Raw genomic sequence first — 22,986 nt, forward strand, 5'->3', positions numbered from 1 at the left:
GATGTTTACCCACAGCACTGAGTCCCACTCGCCTGCAGAGGGGCTTCCTCTCATCAAACAGAGCCTCCTCTGTGTCTGAAACCGGAGAGGTCAGCATTCCTCTGCCCAGGCCTCAAATAAAGACCCAAATTCTTGAAGAAATAATCCAGATTCCCACTGGGACTGCAAACCTATCCTGAACTGCTCCTGGGTAGAGCTGCCTCCCACAAGGTGGACAATCAGTGTCTTTGTAAAGCCGCGCTGATGCCAACAGGCTGAGCCCGGTGCAGGTCCGCCCGTCAGTCCTGCAGCTCGAGCTGTGCAGATGCTTTGCCTTCGCTGTGGGATCACTGGATTATTATGGACAAATATTATCATCATCATCAATGCCGGATTATCACTTATGTGTTTTCTTCATGGATTGGGGATCTTCCTTTTCAAATTCGGATTAAACAGCCTGGATAAAACATCACCAGCTCTTTGGGATTGCCTGTCATCAAGGAGTCTCAACCAACTGCGAGGTAGGCCACCTTCTTTCTGAGCGAGACATCGTACATGTGGGCAGGAGGCTGACTTTTTGTATTTGGCCAGATAACTGTGGGAAAAAGATTTTCAGGATTCAAGCAAAATGTCACAGTGCTTCTCAATATAAGGGCAACAAAATCCGGTTAAGAATCTGCTTTGTCTCAGTTGCATCTTTTTTTTCTTCCTTTTCCCACACACTTGCACCCTCTGCCTCAATGAGGATCAACCCCTCCAAGAGATTTCATAAGCATTTCTGAGATTCTAAGTCTTTCCTCTTGTTCCTGTGGTCAGTCACTGTACTACTAGTGAAGAGTTCACTCAAGTCCTAGGGGGCAGTCAATGAGTCAGTCAGGGAATTAGGCAGGATTCACATGTTAGACCACTTAACATGCTTTATTTCAGCATTCAAAATAATTAAAAACATCTCAATTTATTATACATATACAAAATAGGTACAGATCCTTGTGGTGTTTTCCCCCCATGGGTGTGTCTGTCTGCATTCTCTCACAAACTCTTGACTGATGGCTCTCTTTCTGTGCATTTAAAAAAAGAAAAATCTCTGTTTGATTCCAATCTTTTGCTGAGAAAATTCACCCTTCGCACAAGACAACAAGAAATAAACTACAACAGGATGATGGATTGGAGAAGAGGAAAAGTGGAGGGCAGGTTTGAAACATGAAACCAAAAAGAAGAGATGTGGATCCTGCTTTTCACTTAAACTCAGAGTTAAGAGTTTGAGTGCCAGCGCTGCCGTGGCTGGAAATCGAAAAGAAGTCTGTCTCATTCTGGATGCCAAGAATAAAAATAACAACAACTTGTGGTTTCATTTTAGCACCAAGAGGGCTCTGCCACACCAGATTAACACTACACAACCCTGTAGCCATACTGGACGGCCAGGAGACCTCAAAGAAAGAGTAGCACCTTAAGTTTGAGCTGTTTCTGCTTCTGCTAAAGTAGAAAAACCTCGACTGCCCCATAGACCGCCAACAGTACTGCAGCCTTCACTTCACAAAAACTGGGCCCCCTTTTTTTCCTTTTTTTTTTACAGCTGGTATTCCTTGCTTTTCTGAGGTAGCCATACGTTTTTTTTTTTCTTTTGAAAAAAAAAAAAGAGGTTTGAACCCACGTTTCTCTGCTGGTGGTTTTAATGTGACTTTTCTTAAAAAAAAAAGGTAGAAACAGAAGGGAACAAACAAGAAAACAGCCACAACAAAACACATCACAATCACAACAGCTACAAAATCAGCGAATGAGGTGGAGGGAGGCAGGTGGACAGGGGGGGCAGAACAACAGAGACAAACATGGCTGTCAGTTTCACCGTTTATTCATCAACACCTGAAACGTGGTACAAAGCAATTGGGTTGTGTCTGTTGGGGCTGTCCTTTCAATCCTCTCACCACAGTGGTGTATAAAAATACAAAAGTCACCTGTGTGTTTCTGTAAACTCCAGAGAGGCCTGGTATGGCTGGATGAAGAGGGGAAGTCAATTTTTGACACTTTACAGAAGCATATATTATTTTCTTGTTGCCAGTGAAACAAAATGTCTTCTCTACAGGATCCTTGGTGTTGGTGATGGTAAAAAAAACAAAAAAAAAACCAAGAGTCAGAAACAAAAAAAAAAGTAGTGGTCCCAAACACGACTTTGCAGACTCCGCTGCTTTGCCGCCATCTTGTTGAAGTGCAGGTTTTTAGGCAAAGTGGACCATCGGAACAATGGCCGAATGGAAATTCGTAGAATCAGGAACGAGGGGTCAGATTTTTCAGAAAAAATGGCATTATAAAAATGTTTTGGTGGGTTTTTTTAGAGAGATGACTGCTAGAAAAAAAAATAAAACACGCACACACACACAACAACAATTTCAAGTCCAGATTTCTCTTTTTACAAGAAACAGACGGGTCCAACTTCAAGGCCAAACTCTTGGTCTGGAGCACCAACGTCCATAGGAGCGATGTCAATGATGGGCAGGCGAGATGTTTTCGATGTCTTGTAGTCGATGACTGTCTTGCCCCATGTACCGGTGTGTGACTGGAAGGAGAACAGAAGAAAGGGTCATTCAAAAGGGCATTTGAGGAATGCCTCCAATTTTGCCTGAACTTTTGTTCAAAGTGCATGAACCATGAGATTATCTGCAGTGGATAGGATGCATGTTTGATATCGGGTCCTCCTTGGAGTCTTATTATCTGATTCAAAACCACTGAGTGTATGCCATCGACATTGCTGATTTGTCATCTTGTGGTTACTCCTAACTTTGAGTGTTTAGCATTTGAAACTTTGAAGCTGTCAGATGGATTGAGATGAGAGTATGAACTAAAGTTTCCTCACCGTGCATCCGTCTTCCAGGACGCTGTAGGTGAAGCGGCTGTTGCCTTCGGCTCTGATCTCGATCTCGTTGGAGCCCTGGAGGAGCAGGGCCTTCTTGAGGTTGCCGGCGGCGGCATCCATGTAGGCGATGCTGTTCTTGCAGTGGTAGGTGATGTTCTGGGTTGCCTCAGTGGACATGAGACGCAGGAAGGTCAGCTGGATGTTGACATCCTCTGGCACAGAGCCCTCGCTGCCATACTCGAACTGTGTAGGAAACAGGAAGGGGGAGAAGTTACTGACTGAACTGAGAGGTAAGATGGAGACAGTTGAGATCACCAGAATGGATTTGCAGAAAAGAGCAAGGAACTGCTCCAGTATAGCACGTTTACCTGGAAGCCGTCGGTCATAGCCTCTCCGAACCAGACGTGCTTCTTCTCCTTGATGTTCTTGCTCATGTACCAGTTCTTCTGGGCGACCTCACGCTGAGTTGGGGATACACATGTCTCTCCAGTCTCCATGTTGCAGTAGACCTTGATGGAATCCTGAGTGCAGCCCTGGTCGGGGTCGATCCAGTACTCGCCTGGAGGAAGGAATTTGGAAAGGAAAAGGTCAGATATATCACAACTCCAGCATGCTCGCTTAGATTATCCAATCCTCCTTTATCCTTCAACTGATATACCACTGCTAGTAAAAAAACTCACCGCTCTTCCAGTCGGGGTGGCACATCTTGAGGTCGCGGCAGGTTCTGGCGGGGTTCTTGCGGGTTCCGTCGGGGCTGCGGATCTGCTCGATCTGCTGGCTCAGGCTCTTCAGGGTGCTGTCAACCTCCAGGTCGCGGTCGCGGAGAATGTTAGCGTCATCAGCACGGAACATGCGGAAGGGATCAGGGCCCTTCTCCTGTGGCTGGGAGATGAAACCGAGGTCGAATCCACCGCCAGGGGCACCTGGTGCTCCGGGAGGTCCAGGAGGTCCAGTAGGACCCTGAGAGATGGGAAGGAGGGGAGAGGAAGTTGATTATTTCAATTTGAGTAGAGACCACAACCTCAAGTTAGGAGACACAAAGCAACTAAAGACATGAATGAATGGATAGTAAGACAGCGAAACTCACAGCAGGTCCCATCTCTCCAGAGCGTCCACGAGGTCCAGGAGGTCCAGTGGGTCCAGGCAGGCCAGTCATACCGTCCTTACCAGCAGATCCAGCAGATCCAGATGCGCCCTGCAAACAGCATAAAGTAATACCTTATGATTCTCTGAATGTCAAAGTCCCTCCTAAAAATCTGAGATAGAAAGTTAACCATTTTTAAAAAAAGCAAAACACCTAAAACGGCACCAAGAACTATAAGGTTGTGTGATGTGTTAACTCACTCTAGGTCCAGCGGGTCCAGCAGTACCAGCGGGTCCCTGCTCTCCAAGAGATCCCTATGGGTTCAGAAGAAAAATAGGGCTTAGAAATAAAGTGTGCATATTGTATGTGCTGTATTAGTGTAGGTGTGAGTGTGAAGTGACATACAGATGGTCCGGGAGGTCCCTGCATGCCAGTGAATCCTCTGTGTCCCTTCATGCCTCTCTCTCCAGCCTCGCCACTCTCTCCCTTGTCTCCACGGAGACCAAGAGCTCCCTGTTAGGGGGAAGAAGGGAATTTAGAGTTTTGTTTCTCCTTCCTTCGATTGCAGGTCCAATTGTTTTTTTTTGTTGTTTTTTTTATTTGTCTAATAATAGTGCTACTTACAGATGGGCCACGAGGTCCAGCAGGGCCAGTAGAGCCAGCAGGGCCAGCAGGTCCCTGAAACATAAAAAAGATTGATGTTTGAGTCAGGCTGCAGTGAAAAGTCTATGATCTTACTTACATTAGGTCTAGGTCCAATGGCAAATTTTCATTTACATGTACAGATATTTTCAGAAAAATATTATGTTCAGTAAAAATAGTTTCTTCACTCACAGTCTCTCCACGGTCACCGCTCTTTCCAGCGGGTCCAACGGGTCCAGAGGCACCAGAGGGTCCGGGGGCACCAGGGGCTCCAGAGGGGCCGCTCTCTCCACGGTCTCCCTAAAACGCAAGCACAAAATAGTTTTATTTTTCTTCATAGTCGTGATCAAATCCACAAGGAACTTAAAGAGCTGCTATGGTGAGAAAAGGCTCAGATAAAACCAAAATCTGTCTTCCAGAATCTAACAGGTCTTAAGCCTATTTGTCCCAAGAAACAGGCCACTGTCGATGCAAAACATAACCTACAAGTATAACCCTGTCCTCTGGCAGTCAGATTGGTGTTTCTATCCATGTCACCAGATGACAGATTTTCAGAGACATGGCTCTTATGGTAACTACAATAGGTGCTCAGTTAAGCATCGCTGTTTGTAGCAGAAGCATGTTGTTTGCTAATTGACCTGCTGCTTTATAGTAGAGACTGGAACTACAGACAAAGTTTACAGTGTCACTGTTCCATTTGGAAACACATGTAGCTTTAGCTAAGTGTCTCTTTGACCTTTTATCTGTGAAGTACCAGGGGCCCCAGACACTCAGGGCCTGTGCGATAGGCATGTTCAGTAAATATTCAGGGGCTGTTGACTAAACGATGTTGTCACTTGAAATCACCTTAGGTCCAGCAGCTCCATCGCGACCAGCTGATCCCTCGCTACCAGAGCTTCCCTAAAACACAAACACAAAGTAGGTTAACTGATCAGCAAACACCTACATCCATTTACAGAAGTTAAGACAGATAGTAAGTTAGAGTACAGGTACAAGTGCTTGCTTCATACCTCACGTCCAGTCTCACCAGGGGCTCCAGCCATTCCAGTGGGTCCCATGGGTCCGGGAGGTCCACGCTCACCAGCAGGGCCAGAAGATCCCTGCTTTCCAACCTCTCCCTGCAGGTGACGCAGCCACAGTCAGTCCAGTCCAAACAAACTCAGTTACTTTTCTAATTGATTAAAGTTTATCTGGACTTGCTCAGTGTTGCAACTTTTAACATAAGGTAACAAGACAGGGAGTAACTGTTAATTGAGGCAAATTTTTATAAACTCCCCTTTCTGGTCAGTTTTCATGGACTGAACCAGAGTCATGTTTAATTCAAAACATCATATTGACTGGTTAAAGTCAACATGGTACCATCAGTTCCACGGTGGACTTTGTCGTTTTTAGAGGAAGTACAGGGACTTACAGCAGGTCCGGGCAGGCCAGGGAAACCTCTCTCTCCTCTCTGTCCAGACAGACCAACGATACCACGGCCTCCATTAAGACCCTGAGGTCCAGGGATACCAGGACTTCCCTGCAGTGGAGCAAAACAGAGAGATAAAGAGAAAGTAGTTAGACATTAAGGTGTACGGAGGCAGAAACGGTCAGCAACCAACAGCTAAATAATGTCTGCTTGTTGTCGGTGAAAATGTAGAGACTAAATTAATTCAAGCTCCTACTTAAAGTGGACAGTTTAGTTGGTCAATCACTTGGTTTTGTGATACATTGAGATGGCAGGGGTTCCAGTTTTATTTTGAGGGTAAACAACTTACGCTAGCTCCATCTCCACCAGGGCTACCCTTCTCTCCACCAGGTCCTGGGGGTCCAGCAGCACCCATCTCACCAGTGCGACCAGCAGTTCCAGTCTCACCACGGTTTCCTTTGGGTCCTTCCTTGCCAGATGGTCCAGGGACACCGGGAGGTCCAGCATTGCCCTATGGGGGGAAAGCAACATTTCTGAAAACCATCCTGGACATTGAGCCCTGTCACAAGGACAACAATTGCTAATAACATTAAAGATGGACTTACAGAGGGGCCGGGAGGTCCAACTCTGCCAGCAGCACCAGGGAAGCCAGTAGCACCCTATGGACAGACAGAGGTCTATTAACTAACTGTGGCGGGAAAAATTGCTGTAGCATGTCAGTGCAAACAGAAGGCTGAATAATAAACAATGGACTTTTTGCAATATAACTAAGAAAACATGTTTTATAGTGGATTGTCTCAAGACTTCTTTCCTTAATGGCCATGGTTTCCATCACCTCTGACCACTACACTACTGCTTAGGAGGAGGCTGAAGTCAACATAAATGCAAATGTAATAGAGGAAGAAGAGCGATGACTTACAGGAGATCCTGCGGCTCCGCGGGCTCCCTTAGGGCCGGTGTTTCCAACGGGACCCTGAAAAGACACAACATACTGTCAGTCACCCAGTACCAGGCAATGCAGCCTCAACTTCTTCATTATAAGTTATGGGAGTTTCTATAATGAGGTGTGAATGTATGAATTCACAAACCTGAGGTCCAGGTACACCAGTGGGTCCAGCAGCGCCAGGGGGACCAGAATCTCCCTTAGCACCATTATCTCCACCTTCTCCCTTAGCACCAGGCTGTCCATCAGCACCCTGTGGTGAAATGATGTTGGATGGAGAAAGAACTCAGTAAATGTTGAAGCTTTACAATTTAAAAAGAAAAACAGTCTATAAGAAGAGCCAGGACATGTGGAAGTAACTTACAGGGGGTCCGGCAAATCCAGCAGGGCCAGTTGGTCCAGTCTCTCCACGCTCACCCTGAGGAAGAAGAGGAGGAAGAGTCAGTCATGGATTTCAAGATTTAAGCAGCTTTGTCTTCTACTCTTGAGAAGGACAGGCAACCAGTTACTTACAGGGCCTCCACGAGCACCAGCAGATCCGACAAGTCCGGGTGGACCAGCCTCTCCTTTGTCTCCGGTGGCTCCAGCAGGTCCAGGAAGTCCAATTGGTCCAGTCAAACCACGGGGTCCATCCTTACCAACAACTCCATCAGTACCCTTGGCTCCCTGGTCACCCTGGGTAATTGTATAGAGAGGGGAAGTGAGGAATATATTGGAAAGCAACTGTGGATGCTGTTGTTTCCTATATATTCAATATACTATGTATACAATCATACATATAATAAAATATACAACCCCATATATTGGGAATAATGGGAGTGCGAAGAATATAGTTGTGGGGACTTACTCTGTCTCCCCTCAGTCCTGGAAGGCCAGCAGCACCACGCTCACCAGGCATTCCCTGCAGTCCAGGAGGACCCTGGCCTCCGGGGTTACCGGGGGCTCCAGCATCTCCCTGAGGAAGGGGTAAAGAACAAGAGCAAGAGGGTTACACAACAAATCAATGAGAACAGCACAAGCCATCAAGTGTTTTTCTTTTCTTTCATATATCCCAGGGGTTTACCTTAGCACCCTCGTTTCCAGCAGATCCGGGGGATCCACGGGCACCAGCGGGTCCAACAGCACCAGGGGAACCACGCTCACCGGGGAATCCTCTGTCACCCTGAGGGAAAGGGGAGGCAGAATGTTAGGTAAGTTGAAGTGGAAGTCCAAGAGTGGTCAAAGAAGTCATGAGGATCTATCTGACTGTGGATTGCTTTTCTATGATGTCGATTCCCAAATGGAGGTACGAGCGATAATAGAGAGAGCAAGCGCCTTTCCCCACGTGGCCATCATGGCGCCATTTTTTTTGTTTTTTTACACAATGTATGCTTAAAATTGGTTCTGTAACGTATACCAACAACACATAGTTGTTTAAAAATGATTTGAAGCCTGATTGGTATAGACAAGTCTCTAATGATGCTCCATTAATGGATGCTGCTGGTGATGATCGTGATGATAAGTGACTTACTCTAGCTCCAGCAAGTCCTGTGGCTCCAGCCTCACCGGGCACACCCTAGATAGACAGAGAGGCAACGTATGCATTAATTTATGAGATAGTATCAATTTGATCAAATATCTACATCAAGCATGTTTCAGTCAATACCTGCTCTCCGGGCTTGCCACTCTCACCAACAGCACCCTGGGGTCCTGTAAGTCCCTGGAATCCAGGAGCTCCGCCAGGTCCCTGCTCTCCTCTCTCACCAGAAGGTCCCTAAAGGTGAACAAGAGATGGATTGTTAGAGTCAAGCCATTTTTGTATTATTGTAGTATGAGACCATCAGGCTTATGAGTCAGGTGTCAATGTTGACACGTGTGTGTACGCTCAACTTACAGAAGGTCCAGAGGCGCCAGGAGCACCAACATCACCATCCTTTCCAGGGGCACCCTGAGTAGAAAGATGGATGCTTTCAGACTCACACACAGGTTCTAGCTTCTAAGCATTACACAAAACAGCAGAGTACAATGGATTCAAAGAGTAGCATAGTATAGACAACTTACAACGGCACCAGTAGGTCCCATTACTCCTCTCTCGCCAGGCTTTCCACCATCACCCTACAAACAGGAGTAGAAAAGCGCTATTACCAGAGATGTAGAGACCATCTTTTAGTAGCCTACTTCCCAGTAGTCAACTAGTGTAATCAGAAACACATGATCGATGATACTTTGTAGCAGTTGAAACATTTTACTCACAGCAGCTCCCTTGGGTCCGGGGAATCCCATAACTCCAGGCTGGCCTCTAGCTCCAACAGAGCCAGGGGGTCCGGGGCGGCCATCTTGTCCAGTGGATCCCTGGTAAGGAGGATTAATTAAAGATGAAATAAACAGAAAATGTCTGTTTCGACAAGATTAAGAAGAAATGTATTAAACTGAACGTGAACTTACAGCAGGTCCAAGCTTGCCATCGGGTCCGGGGCTGCCAGGGCTACCAGTCATACCCTAAAGGCAGAGGTCAGCAGTCAGAAGAGGGCCTATGTAGTGAATGCATTATGTTGCTGACAATTATGTGACGGACAGATAGTCGGGGATCTCACCTTAGCTCCGGGCAAACCAGCCTCACCAGTGCGGCCAGTCTCGCCAGTAGAACCTTTAGGTCCAACAGCACCGGGGGCACCGCGCTCGCCAGTGGCACCCTATAATGTGGGAGAGACAACAGAGGTAGAAAAGATTAGAGAAAATCAAAGCTCATCCGAAGTATCATTAAGCTTGTATATTTGTGTATGTGCGTGTGTGGTATGTATGTGTTACATTAAGGGGACTTGCCTATCTTTCAGGGACAGTTACATTTAGAGTGAAGACTTGCTTTAAGATTAGCACTGTGTATGTGTGTGTGTGTGTGTGTGTGTGTGTGTATGTGTGTTTTACTCACTTTGGCACCAGCAGGGCCATCAGAACCGGGGAATCCACGACCACCAGGGGCACCCTGTAGAGAGAATCAGGCACATCTTGTTAAGCTCTGTGAGCTGTAGCCAACACTGTAACATCCACACAGGGATGGATCCTAACATGGCCTTTCCTTTAACATGACATCCATTTCAACACTGTAAAGTATGAGCAGATGTATTCTGGAGGAAATTCCACTCTGCTTTAGTCTAAACTGTTGGAAAATTTCAGGAAGACTCAAGAAGCAAGTGTGGCAATGGCAGGACCCTGGTGGCAGCAGGAGCTATGATCATATTTTATTCTATAGTATTTCAACTGTTTTTTTTGTGTCTGTGTCATGCACAATATTCTGTATGTTAGATATTATGTCACTAGTAATGTTGCCAAATATTTAGATCATTTCCAATATGTTCCTGCATTTACAGTTCTGCTTTCTGGCCTGCAGGGGGCACTAGAGTTTCATTACTTGGTCCAGGGTGTCTGTATCATTCGTGGCCAATGTAAACACAAAATTAATATTATATTATATATAATATATTTGCACTGACCAGAAAAGCTTTTTTTAAAGTTAAAATGATCTGTTAAATCTGTCACTACACAAAAGTAAGAATTTAAAATTTACTTAGGTAAAAGTGGCATAGCTGCCTCAAAATGGTAATTTAAGCAGAGATGAATCACATTCTATTAAGAAACTTCATGCTATTACTCTCTGAGGTTTGAATACACCACCAAACAACAGCCATATCACTTTCCCTTCCAATTACACTTAATATCACATAATATTACAGTATACAGTAATATAGTACATACTCGCTCTCCGGGAGCTCCACGGCCTCCTGCAACACCAGGCTCTCCTCTGGATCCTCTCTTGCCTTCCTCACCAGAAGGTCCAGAGGGTCCCTGAACTCCTGCAATACCCTGAAGAGCGCACACATAATAGGTAGAATGGGTATTCATAGATGTGTATACTCCAGTATATGCTCCATGGTGACTGCGTTGAACTTCAACTTACACCCTCTCCCTTGGCACCGGCCTCTCCCTTGGCTCCTGGGGCACCAGACTCACCCTGAGGGAAACAAGCAAATAAGCAAACATAAAGAAAATAAACCAATCCAACAACAACAACTAAAACAAACAGACAATAACTGAGACTAAGTAATACATTATGACTACTTTCGATTCAGTAGTTTTACTTCACTTGTTTGGAATTCAGCATTATCTTGAATCATGTCCATAACAGATCTCAGAATTTGTATTTTTTGGCTTTGGTTAGGTTTTCTGAGGAAGCTTTACTCACAGTGTTACCCTTGGCTCCAGGGGCACCACCAGCACCTTGAGGTCCGGGGGGTCCACGAGGTCCGGGGAAACCGGGAGCTCCAGCAACTCCAGCAGCACCCTGCAGGGGGCAGCACACAGCAACAACTTGGTCACATCATGCTGTATCACCAGTTATGAGTCTCTGAAGGTTATGTTGGTATGAAACACCAGTCCTGGCTGCTTTGACAGTGCCTCGCACAACTTTTTGAGCCAGAAAAGGATGAAAATCCTCAAACCTAACTTGCTTATGAGGTAAATCTGTTGAGGGAGATACTCACAGGGGCTCCCTTAGTTCCGGCAGCTCCATCAGTTCCGGGGTTTCCCTGAGAGGAGAAAGAAGGGAAACAATCTTCATTAACCAGAGACCTGAAGATTCTGATGAATGATGATTCTGATTGCATCACCTTAATAAGTGGACCTGAACAGTCCATCATCTGAGGTTATTGTTTGTACTTACAGAAGGTCCTGCGGGGCCAGCAGGTCCGGGGCTACCAGCCTCACCACGGGATCCAGCGGGGCCCTCAGATCCACGAGCACCCTGAGCTCCACCGTCACCCTGGGAAGGTAGGCGAAAAGAAATATATTATTTCGGAAGATTTGACTAATACTTGGAACAGACTTCCTGTGCAGCTAGGGCGACCTTGTATGACCCCACCCTATGTTACCTCTGTTCAAAGATCACATCAAAGGTCACATGTACACAGACATTTATTAAAGCCCTACAAAGTCAGTTAGATAACTTTCTAAGGACTGCTACAACATTGAGAAGAGAAGAGAAATAGGATAGATAATATGCATAGTTGTACCTTGGCTCCAGGGCCACCAGGGAATCCGGGAGGTCCAGCAGGGCCAGTGGGACCCTGGGAGGAAGCAAAAACACAAAGAGTCTCAAACAAATGTAGCATTCATACACAAGGCAATTCAAAGTGCTTTACAGAGAAGTACATTAATAGCAAAGACATAAAACAGTAAAACAAGTAGCTGAGGATTGAGTGGTAACTATCTGAGAATCCCACTCTGGGTTTTTAACAACCAGGGTCACTGGAAGATGTGCATTCAAAGTGCTACTGAAGGACACAAACTGGAGACTTACGGGAGGTCCAGCAGCACCAGCAGCACCATCGTTACCACGAGCTCCCTGATGCAAAAAAGACAAACATGATTGATTGATCCGTTCATTGACTAATCGATTACAGTATTTGTATGTGTGTGGGGGAGGGGGTACTCACAGCAGCTCCATTAGCACCAGTGCGGCCTCTCTCACCGGGCAGACCACGAGGTCCCTGAGACGGAACACAAAACAAAGAGTTAGCCATACTATTTATACATCAATCTGAAGGGGGGGGGGGGGGGGATCCAAGATGGCAACTATTTATAAGCGAGGGAGTGATTGTTTTACTCACCATAGCACCAGGAGTTCCGTTCTCGCCGGCGGTTCCAGTCTCTCCCTAAAAATACATTAACACACAGGCAGGTGAGCTAATGAGAACGGTAGCAACATTTGTCAATATTAATGTAACTAGCCGAGATGCTAGCCCAGACTACAGCTAGTTGCAACACCACAGTGGCCACCACTCATACTATCACCGAGACTTACTTGAAAGGTTATTTTACACGTTACTCGTCATCTTGGCAAGGGAAAGCCAACATTACAAACTGGGAATGTGGAGTTTGCAATACATGAGCAGTTACCAGGCTAAAGAAAAAATTTGATGTATGGCAACGTAGGAGACTAAAAGTCAGGGTATCTCAGCTTCTTTTGATTCTTTTAAAAAATCAGGGATTGTGAATGGCTACTATGCCTAGTACATCTGCTAGCGATACTATTCCAACTACTACTTCTATTACTGCTAGTTTATTGTTTGTGCTGTACCCACTTAGGTGCCTAAAATGTATATTTTTCAACACTGAAACAGAGAAAGGCAGCCACCTTGGGGCCAGCGGGGCCGCTGTCTCCCTTAGCACCATCCAGACCGCTGAATCCCTACAGAGAAAGAGAGAGACATAGAAACAGATGAAGTCCACAATTATAGGAGGTTATAGTGGTGGATTCGTTGAACGGGGAGATGTTAGCTCTGACTCACTCTGTGTCCCTTGATGCCAGGCAGTCCAGGGGTTCCTGGGAAACCACGAGCTCCCTGAAGGGAAGAAAAGAGATAGGTAGAGACGTTTATTTACTGTCATATTTATCTCTTCCTCCCCCTGCAATGAATAAGAGTTATGCTCCCATTGCAACTTACCTGTGGGCCGGAAGGTCCGCGCTCACCGCCACGACCAGGTTTGCCAGACTCACCCTGAGAGAAAGAGAGAAGGGGATGAACGGATGGATAAAGTTCTTATTTGCTCTAAACCGAGATAAAGATGGTGAATATGAAGAGTTGACTTACATCCTCTCCGTTCTTTCCAGGGGGGCCAGCAGCGCCACGGGGACCCATGGCACCCTGTAGAGAAAGACACACTCAAAGTGAGAATGACTACCAAGGTGCAACGTAGGTGTGTTATGTGTTGTGTGTGTTCCTAATACTCACAGAAGTTCCAGACTCGCCAGGCTCACCAGGGGGGCCGGTGAATCCCTGAGGTCCCTGTGGGTAGAGACACACAAACACCATCACTACTCAGCTCATACCACCAATATTGTACAAAGTTATATGCATATATGTTGTCTGTGAGTCAGTGGGGAGTCTTTGTTTCATGGCTGCTGTCAATTCACTTGGGTGGGAACAGCAGCAGAATTTTGAATGCAGTGGTGAGGAGTATCACTAAACACTATCCCTCTACTTATATGGCAGGACTCTCTTCCACTGACTTGATGAAGTGGGTCCCCTCTAGCGTTGACTGCATTTGTGGGTTAAAACTCTGCAGCCCAGAGCTAACCCACTAGCTTAAAATTCTTTATGGTGCTGAAAATTAATTTTTTTTTAAAAGTTAGAAGCATTTAATGCAAGCAAGGTGCTGTGAAATACTGTTTCACTGGCATTTTGGCCAAAGCTGAAACACACGCACTTATCTAGCCTACAGAGGGTAGCTGTACGCTAGTTAAGCTAGTTGTGTTTCATGTTCAGCTCAGCCTCCAGGGCTACGTCTACTCCCACTCGCTAAAATAATAATCACATTAGAAAATATATTAATCCTGCATTAGCGTTATTGGAGTTTTCATTAGTAACTGAAGGAAAGGATTGTGTTTGCGTTTGGCAGTGGCTTTATGAGGGTAGTGATGTCATGGTGATGTCATGGTGATGCATGAGTTGCATGTGCAGTCACTGCTCTCTCCTCCTCTATCTTCAACTGTGAAACTGTTTGAGTTCTGGAATAAGAAAGTGGTGTACTTACGCTTGAGCCGGGTGCTCCAGGGGGTCCACGGTTTCCCATAGGGCCCTGTCGATAAAATTAAAATTAATGAACAGAACAATGATATTAATGAACAGAATAATGATAGTGTGTGTGTGTGTGTGTGTGTGTGTGTGTGTGTGTGTGTGTGTGTGTGTGTGTGTGTGTGTGTGTGTGTGTGTGTGAGAGTCCTACCATTGGTCCAGGAACAGACATGCCAGGAGATTTATCATCATAGCCACCAGACATCTGAGGGGAGAAGTTCTGCGGGGGGAAAGAAGACAGAGATATAAATATTCCAATCATCTCTCATGTCTTCTCATACTGTCTGGAATTATAAATTAAGTTTAAAATATCCATGATATGAATAAAATGCCTTTTCTATGTTTCTATATACATAAACCATTTTGACACATATGTATACACAAACTCAAGACCCATTGCCCTTCCTCTATGAATGCATGTTTCAAACACTTAAATGTATATATAAATTGAATCCATTCTACAAAATATGATAATAGATTTTACATCCCAGTCAAAAAATCCTCAATTCTGTCTTAATCATATCCTGGAAATTAAGATTCATGCACAAACAACAAGCAACCTCTGTTAACTGTATATAAGTGTCCAAATATGTGTCCTGTTGCTACTTTGCCGTACCGTATCCCTATATTCAGTTTGCTTGAAGTCAACAGCACACTGAATAATAGCATGCCAGTTAGACTCTAAAACTGTTAGCTAGCCTGGTTCATAAGCATGTGAGTCTGCAGTAAATTTGAAACAAGCATACTAAATTAAACTGGGGTGGTATGTCAGATAAGCTTAGCCTGGTGAATTAGCATGTAAGTCAATGATCAATTCTACATAAGAATTCAACATTCTGAAATAAGTCAATGGTAAACTGAATCATAGCATGCTAAATTAGATTATGATCCTAGCTATATTTGGTAAAGAAGCAGGTCAGTCATTGATAGCTTTTTCTTTTAGCAATGATACATCATCCATAGGAATGCAACATTAGCCTACAAATTATAGCTCAGTATCTTAAACTACAATGAGTCAGTGGAAAAGTTAGCGCATTATAATAAATTATGATGGAAGTTGATGGTTAACTAAATCATAGCATACTAAGTGAGGTTTGGGGAATGTTAGCTTAGCATGCTCAAATGTAATAAAAGGAGACCTTATACATCATTGATGAATCTATAGGCCCTACATTATTGGCATAGGAGGCTAAAACTCGTCACTCTACAATATACTAATCATCTAATGGATCAAACAACCTGTGACATCTGCACTTTCCCTTCCTGAGCACCTACCCTAATAAAAGTCTGACCTTCTGACCCCAGACTGAACTCCAAGTCTTAGACAGTATTTTTAAGCCAAATCCATCACGTCAATGAAAAGCTTATGTTTCAGCGGTGAAATTGCAGTTCAGTTTCCCAGCTCTTCATGCCCCTCTCTGCAGTTCATACCCAGCATGATCTTCATGATCTATCTTTTTTTTAACAAGAGCACTGTGCACACTGCAGGAAATAAAAGGAGTTATGGATGATGGGATATGAGGGCTGAGAAGAACAAAACAAAATTGGGACTAATGTTTTTTTGTTCACACGTCTGTCTGACCACCCCAGAAAAAGTTGTAATGACTGACATATAAGAACCCCGTCTAACAAATGAGTCATGTGACTTTTGTTTCCGTCGAAGAACATTTGGAAAGAGATGACTCAAATACCAGAAAAAAAAAAAAAAACAACTTACTCCACCAAGGCCAGGGGGTCCAGGGGGGCCGGGAGGTCCAGCCACACCAGGAGAGCCGGGTCTACCATCATTTCCAGCAGGACCAGCAAATCCCTGTAGATAGGAAAGAAGGGGTCAGGCTCAAGAGGGTCACCTGGCTGCTCAAGGCAACATCAACGGTTTCATTTATTCAACCCCAAATCACATGATTGCCTATACTCTTGTTGCATCATCACAACAGATCCATGTGAGTAATCTTTAATGTTCTATGTGTGTCCTGGCAGGCTCACTCGCTCCCTATAGTGGTGAAAGCAGCATTAAACCATGAGGAGATGCAGTTTATGCCCCAATGAGACGACCATGTGACCAACTAGGGTCATGTGACATCAGGACACAGGAACTGGGTAACAGCCATTGAAACTTTTGTAGGAAACTAAACATTCTGTAGTTAATTAAATCATCATCACAAACCTATGTATGATCCTAATAAATACATAATAAACAATATCACAAATACATATAGCAACCATTGCTGAAAACCTATAAGAAGAATTGTGACTGAGAATATGACATTATACATTAATAAGAACTGATTATAATTATGTTTTCCAACTCAGGGAGCTGACCTCGGGTTTTTGATTATATTTGTCAGATAAGGAAAATTACATTGTGACAAAAACATTATTAAATAACAAAATATATATATCTGTGAAAACATTTAATTCAAATGTAATTTAATTTCCTTTAGATAAAAGCAGCATAACCCCAGCAAATGCTTTTCAAAACATTTTCCCCTGTAAACTATGATCAATTTTGTTTCCATAAAATGTTAGTTTTCTATATGAATAATCTTCTTCAGAGTGTCTAACTTCCCTTGAATGTTACCACCTTCATTCTGTGTGTTTTAACATGACCTCTGCATGTTTTCAGTCACTGATCATTTCACTGCTCTCAGGAAATGATGAACCCTGTTAAAGAACATTTCTTGCCCTTTATTTACTTTGTTAAATAATGATTTCTGGAAACAATATATGCTGACTTAATTCAGGGATGGGGCAATGGAGCACAAGCTGTGCTCTTTCTGTATAAGTATTTTCAGGGACTTTGTCATCAGTCCGTGTGTCTGATAGATCTAGTTACTATGCAAGAAAATATATAAACAAAAAAGTACTCTTTAAATATTTGCCAGTAAGTAGTTAGACTTATGCCATTTGGACCAGCTATTGTTTACCGTCCGAGTGCTCTGTTTTACTTCTAACTCGAATGTTAACACATCAGTTTGTTTTTGTCAGTATAGCTGCTTTAAGTCCATCATAAACCCCCCAGGAATCTGGGTAAATAAAAGAAATCAAGATATTGATAAGTGTGTTGACCTACCCGCTCTCCCTTGGCTCCACGCTCTCCCTTGGGTCCCTGTAGTCAAAGAAAAGTAGAACAAGTAAAGATGGTGTCTCAGTGTATGATAAAATAAAATATGAAATTATTATATACAAATATGATTCACATGATGTATTTGATCTAATCAATAAAGTGATTAATAAACAATCTATATAGATTTAGTTTAACAATGATAATCTTCCATTTGATTATGATATGTCGTAATCATCACTCCATCAATGATCAATATTACAATCAATAGTTACATCAAACTGATTAAATGTCTTCAGAGAATTATATTGTTTGTGTGATGATGATAAATATCATATCTTTTCATATTTATTATTATTAAGTAATCCATATTTACCTCAACCTGAGGCTCCTGGAAACCTGCAGAGAGAGAGAGAGGAGACAGGTTGTTCAATTGGATGATGTAAGAAAACACATAAAATAATCAGATGTTCTTACAGCAGGAGGGGGATGGGTATCTGGAGGAGACTATCTATGTCTGCATACTTGTACAGTTGTCTTTGTGAGGATCAACATTTATTTGCTCCTGTACAGATATCTTTGTGAGGACTAATTTGAGTTTTAGACCTCCAGAGTGAGGACATCTTTGGAACGTGAGGACATTTTGGCCGGTCCTCACTTTGGACAGACCTTGGACGGCCTGTTGGAGTGTTTAGGTTCGGAGTGTCAAGCAAAGATAGTAGTACAAGGGTGTGTGAGTGAGTGTGTGCATTTGCTGTGTTAATGGATGGAGAAAACATGTTCAGTCATGTTGAGGCAAAGGGGAAAGATGTGTGGAATTGTTAGCATATTTTGGATTTGTCCTTTTTGTAAGGAAATAAGAGAAATAAGAACTATGAACAAGAGGAAATAAAACTTTTGACTGCAGGTGACATTAATGAGAAAATAGTATAGTATCATGTAAAGAGAGAAATAGGAGATAAAGATTTAATACCGTCATCGGGGCAGATGGGGCAGCACTCGTCATGGGGGATGATGGGGTTGGGGCAGTCAGTTGTATCCTCGCAGATGACCTCATCGCACATCACCGTGCCGCTGTCGCACACACAGATCTGGCATGGCTCTGGCTTCCACACATCCCGGTCCGCAAACACCTGGCCGTCCAAGGTGCAGCTTCCGCCCGTGCCTGAGGGGGGCAGCACAGAGCGAGACGTGTGAGATACCTGAACACGCACGCATTGAAATACAAGTCTATGGACAAGACATTTTAAAAATGAAAGTTGTTGGGAAAAAAGTTTTGGACAGTTTGTGTTTTAAAAAAACATTATTATTTACTAAAATACTCACATTATATCAATACATTTTTTTAATTAAAATGTCATAATAATGTATAGTTGTTATTTATTATAACAAATATACATTGATCCACACAGGTCTTTTGTTTAGTGGAGCACTCTTAGCATTTAATCAATTTAAATCTACTTAACGATGAGAAAATGCATGAAAAAGATTGCTATACTAACACAATCGTTACGAGCAAAAATAGAGGAAATGGTGCAGACGATAACATAAAAACACCAAGCAGCAGAACTGAGGGTTGGGAAAGATTTGGACAGGAACTGGTGGCCTCAGAATCGAACAAGAAAGAGGACAGGCTGAGGTGACGGAGAGGACACCGATGTGCAACATCTAGATGCAGTTCACATCAGCAGACGCATCTCCCACTGATTTAACTTCCCTTCAACAACAATAAAACATAGGCTGTTGTGCTGCTCTAATTCAACGTCACACTTTCCGACCTGCAGTTGCATCACTACCGCTACGGTGGACTTCGCAGTAAAACGAAACCCAGCATGGGGCTCCTTTTAGGGGTTACAAATGTCCCAGCGTGCCAAAGTGCTGAGCTCAGAGGGAAAAGCTGTGTCGCTGCTGCAGACTGTCGTCTTGGCAGCAGCTGGTGGAAACACAGTCCGCATGTGTTTGCAATTAGAGGAAACCAAAAAAAAAAGAAAAAAAAAGGGTGGAAAGTAGAAGAGGCGAAGGAGGGGGGGGACGTGGCAGCCAGATGTGTCTGCAGGTGCAGAGTGAAGCCTCTGGGTGGCGCTGTGAGACCGTTGTGAGGATAAAACCCACATCTGCTTCAGATAGACAGACAGGCAGCTGAGTCCTCTCCAAACAGGAAAAACATCTGGAAAAATAGACTTTCTACTCCGCCATTCTTGTTGCCAGAGCTGAGCTGATTCTCTTTGTCTTCTTAGAGGAGCAAAAATGTTTGCGTCTAAACACCAACAGAGGCCTTTGTTCCCCTCTCTGACCCCAACTCTCTTTCTTTGAACACATCTGAGACTTTGTAAATTCTCTAAAGTGGAAGATCTCTCAGGTTGCAGAGGTCAAATGTTTCCAGCAGACGAGACTACGCCTACCTCTCCCTATGCGACTCTCCCTCTCTCGCTCACCTGGCCAACTCAACACTTGGCTCCAGGTGCTGAATTGCTCTGCCACATCAATCAGGCCTGTGGAAGTCTTTCCCTATTTGCCTCGTGTCAGCTGGCAGCAGGGAGATGCCCCATCTAGTCTTACATCCAAAACAGTAGAGTTTAGCATATTTTTCCGGCTGAGATTAACCTTTGGCAGCCTGGGGAGGGAGGTATGGTTCTTAAGGGTATCAACTTGATAAAACGCCATGGGGCGATCAGGTTTTTTCAAATCGGTACTAAAGCAAAACGTTTTTTTCCCCCTGAAAATACAGCTGTTTGCAAGGATAAAACATGCATTTCTACTATTTCTGCGATTTCTGCTAGTCAGAAAACATCGCCTGAAGGAAGCCTGGAAAACCTGCAGCAACTCGCTCTGCATGCATGGGGGAGGTGGGGTGGGGGAGGTAGAGAGACAGAGACAAACACAAGGAGAGAGAGAGGGGCCTTCTTGAGATGTCCAATGCATTACGTACACCCTGTACTGTTTAAACTACAAGCTGCACAAGCTCATCTATCTCTCCATCTCTCATCTATCTATCTCTCTATCTCCCTGTCTATCTGTCTATCTATCTAGTAGAAACAAAGGAGCAGCACAGGTAAAAGTTCTTAATTCTACTTTTTCCTTTCTTCTCTGTCTAAGGTATCAGCAGCCGTCCACCCATGAAGAGAAAATCCACTTTCCAAAACCAGAAAAAAAGGGAAGGGGGGTTGAGAAGCTCCAGCAAACAGTGATGAAACTTACGGTCGTCCTCGCCCTGCGCTCTGACCAAGAGCACTGCTGCGCCGAGCAGCAGCGCAAGCCGCAAATCCACAAAGCTGAACATATCTAGATGCCACTAGACATGTAGACTCTTTGAGGCAAGAGAGGAAAAAAAGTTGGGGATGTTTTCTCTTCCTGCTAGACTCCACTCATACACGGTGTGTGGGGCAGGGTCCGCTTGTCTGTTCACAGTCCTCCTGACCCCAGCAGAAAACTCCCTACTGCCTACACTCACTTTCCACCAGGGTTTTTATATGGGAGCCTGAAGAACTGGGAGGTGCTGGGGACCGGACCGAGTGGGGACGCACCCTCATTACCCCGCTGCTGCACGTTTAGGGAAGACAAGAATGGACCCCTCCTTCAAAGAAAGGAAAAAAACAGAAGAAAGAGAAGAAGAAGCAGAAAAAACAGCCCTCCTTCCATAATTCCACAGCAGAAGGGTTGGAGTTTGGAATCAGAGGAGGAAAAGGGGGGCTGAGCATGGAGGAAACCTGATCCTGAAGAGCATCGGAGGGTCGGAGGAGGATCTCCTCCTCCAGCAGCCAGAGGTTTAATCCAGATTTTTATTTCTGGTTCTGGTCTACTTCCTGATTCATTTGATTTTAGTTGAAATTGAGACCGTTTCTGGGATTCTGGCTTCAGTTTTACATTTATTTTACAAACAAATGTCTCAGAATATGGCAGTTTTAGTGTAGTTTTGGTGGTGTTGGTCATCGTGTCACCAAAGTGTTTTTAGCTGAGTGTGGTTTGCAAGCGTCTGGTTTCGTTTGCACGTTTAGCTTAGCTTGTATTTTTTTTTTCTGCTGTTGATTCAGTTCAGAACAGTGTTGAAGTTTGACCTGAGGTGTGAAATCACTGATAGCTTGAATAAGAAAATGACAAGTTGGACAAGATCTGTTTGGGCAATTTCTTATCTCTCAGACAAAATAATGGATGCCATATTGAATATCAGCTTTGCTTTCTATCTGTAAAAACCGGATCAAAAACATGGTGCATGGGGTTAAAAAGTATGAACCTACTTCATCTTATAAAGTTGCATTGAGGGACTAAACCATTGATGGAATGGTTTAAACCATTCTTTTAAAAAACAATCTTTATCAACTTTCTTCAAGTGCAATACTACATTTCTAAAGTGTCTGAGAGTCCATTCCACGAGCCTTTATCACTAAATGACTCCAGCAACAAGATACAAATCAGTGTGTCTTTCCTTTCAGTGTCATAGAACTTTAGACACAACTCAGATCTTGATCATCGACTCATCAGCATCGACAGTGAGCAACAGCCCCTGGTCATGTGACCTTCTGCCTTATTTTGTCTCATTAAATTGTCCATAAACACAGTACTGTCCAACGACATGCTAATGAGCTTCAACTGACTAGATGGCTGCTAACTTTTCCAACTTGTTGAACGCGGTTAACTCCGGTGTGACGTTATTCCCAGCCGCGATCGGCTACATCGAGCTGTATGGAACGCACCATGAGTGTGAACTGGAAATATTGTCTTTTTTATTCCACACTCTTCTTCTTCTTCTTTCTACATTACCCACAAATCAACTGGACCGTTCCTTATGAGATTCAGTATGTTATGCTAGCAGCAGCTCATGTAGATTCAAATCTCAGGCCTCAAGCAACAAAGTAGAGGTCATTGGTTGACGTTTTACATTTAAAAGACAAGAGAGGTGCTCCAGTTTGTTGCGTCTTGAAATAGTGATTCAAATGCATACTAAGAAGACTCAACATATCCTGATGATGAGGAGCAGATTATTTGGCCTTAAAGTTGACCATGTGCTCATGTTGTAAGTATTTCAGTTGGTGCAGAGGATCTCAGGCTAAAGAAGACTCATGTATAGTGATGTAACGAGACCAGCACAAGAATGGTCCCTCATTTGATAGAAATGTATAGCAATGACAAAATGTTGCACCTTGTATCCATGTAATCACATTGATAGCTACGTGGACGGACAGACAGCTGAGTGTAAAAAAAAAGCTCCCCCATTACTGAAGAGTGAACCAGATGTTTGCATTTTTTTAACGCTTGGCTGCGGTCTGCTGCCTGTTTTGAAATACCTGCAGAATTGTGGGGTTTCGCAGACATTGTGCTTGTTATTGGCTCTGAATAATAAAAGCCCTTCTGTACCTGCCCCTCAGTCCAAATAAAGGTTTATATGGGCGACCCGCTCACCCACCCCCTCC

The 22,986-nt window shown here is 44.1% G+C and overlaps 1 protein-coding gene across 1 annotated transcript; it reads right to left on the minus strand.

Moving 5' to 3' along the window:
- Window positions 1-878: 878 nt before the first annotated feature.
- Window positions 879-21,038, minus strand: LOC311031723 (uncharacterized protein). Its single transcript, XM_084038163.1, has 49 exons — window positions 20,777-21,038; window positions 18,552-18,743; window positions 17,955-17,977; window positions 17,588-17,623; window positions 16,232-16,324; window positions 14,666-14,734; window positions 14,474-14,518; window positions 13,672-13,725; window positions 13,531-13,584; window positions 13,384-13,437; window positions 13,228-13,281; window positions 13,074-13,127; window positions 12,547-12,591; window positions 12,373-12,426; window positions 12,237-12,281; window positions 11,950-12,003; window positions 11,601-11,699; window positions 11,422-11,466; window positions 11,124-11,222; window positions 10,839-10,892; window positions 10,637-10,744; window positions 9,813-9,866; window positions 9,478-9,576; window positions 9,329-9,382; window positions 9,137-9,235; window positions 8,945-8,998; window positions 8,778-8,831; window positions 8,550-8,657; window positions 8,415-8,459; window positions 7,968-8,066; window positions 7,752-7,859; window positions 7,418-7,579; window positions 7,269-7,322; window positions 7,050-7,157; window positions 6,881-6,934; window positions 6,567-6,620; window positions 6,311-6,472; window positions 5,965-6,072; window positions 5,564-5,671; window positions 5,400-5,453; window positions 4,746-4,853; window positions 4,536-4,589; window positions 4,317-4,424; window positions 4,172-4,225; window positions 3,915-4,022; window positions 3,508-3,787; window positions 3,196-3,386; window positions 2,828-3,070; window positions 879-2,530 (listed from the first exon to the last, which is right to left on the minus strand). Exons 1-49 carry the CDS (start codon window positions 20,856-20,858, stop codon window positions 2,384-2,386), a joined length of 4,344 nt encoding a protein of 1,447 aa, XP_083894289.1. The 5' UTR covers window positions 20,859-21,038; the 3' UTR covers window positions 879-2,383.
- Window positions 21,039-22,986: the final 1,948 nt, after the last annotated feature.

The sequence above is a fragment of the Eutrigla gurnardus genome (genome assembly GCF_963514095.1).
Source record: "Eutrigla gurnardus genome assembly, chromosome: 20".
Lineage (NCBI taxonomy): Eukaryota > Metazoa > Chordata > Actinopteri > Perciformes > Triglidae > Eutrigla > Eutrigla gurnardus.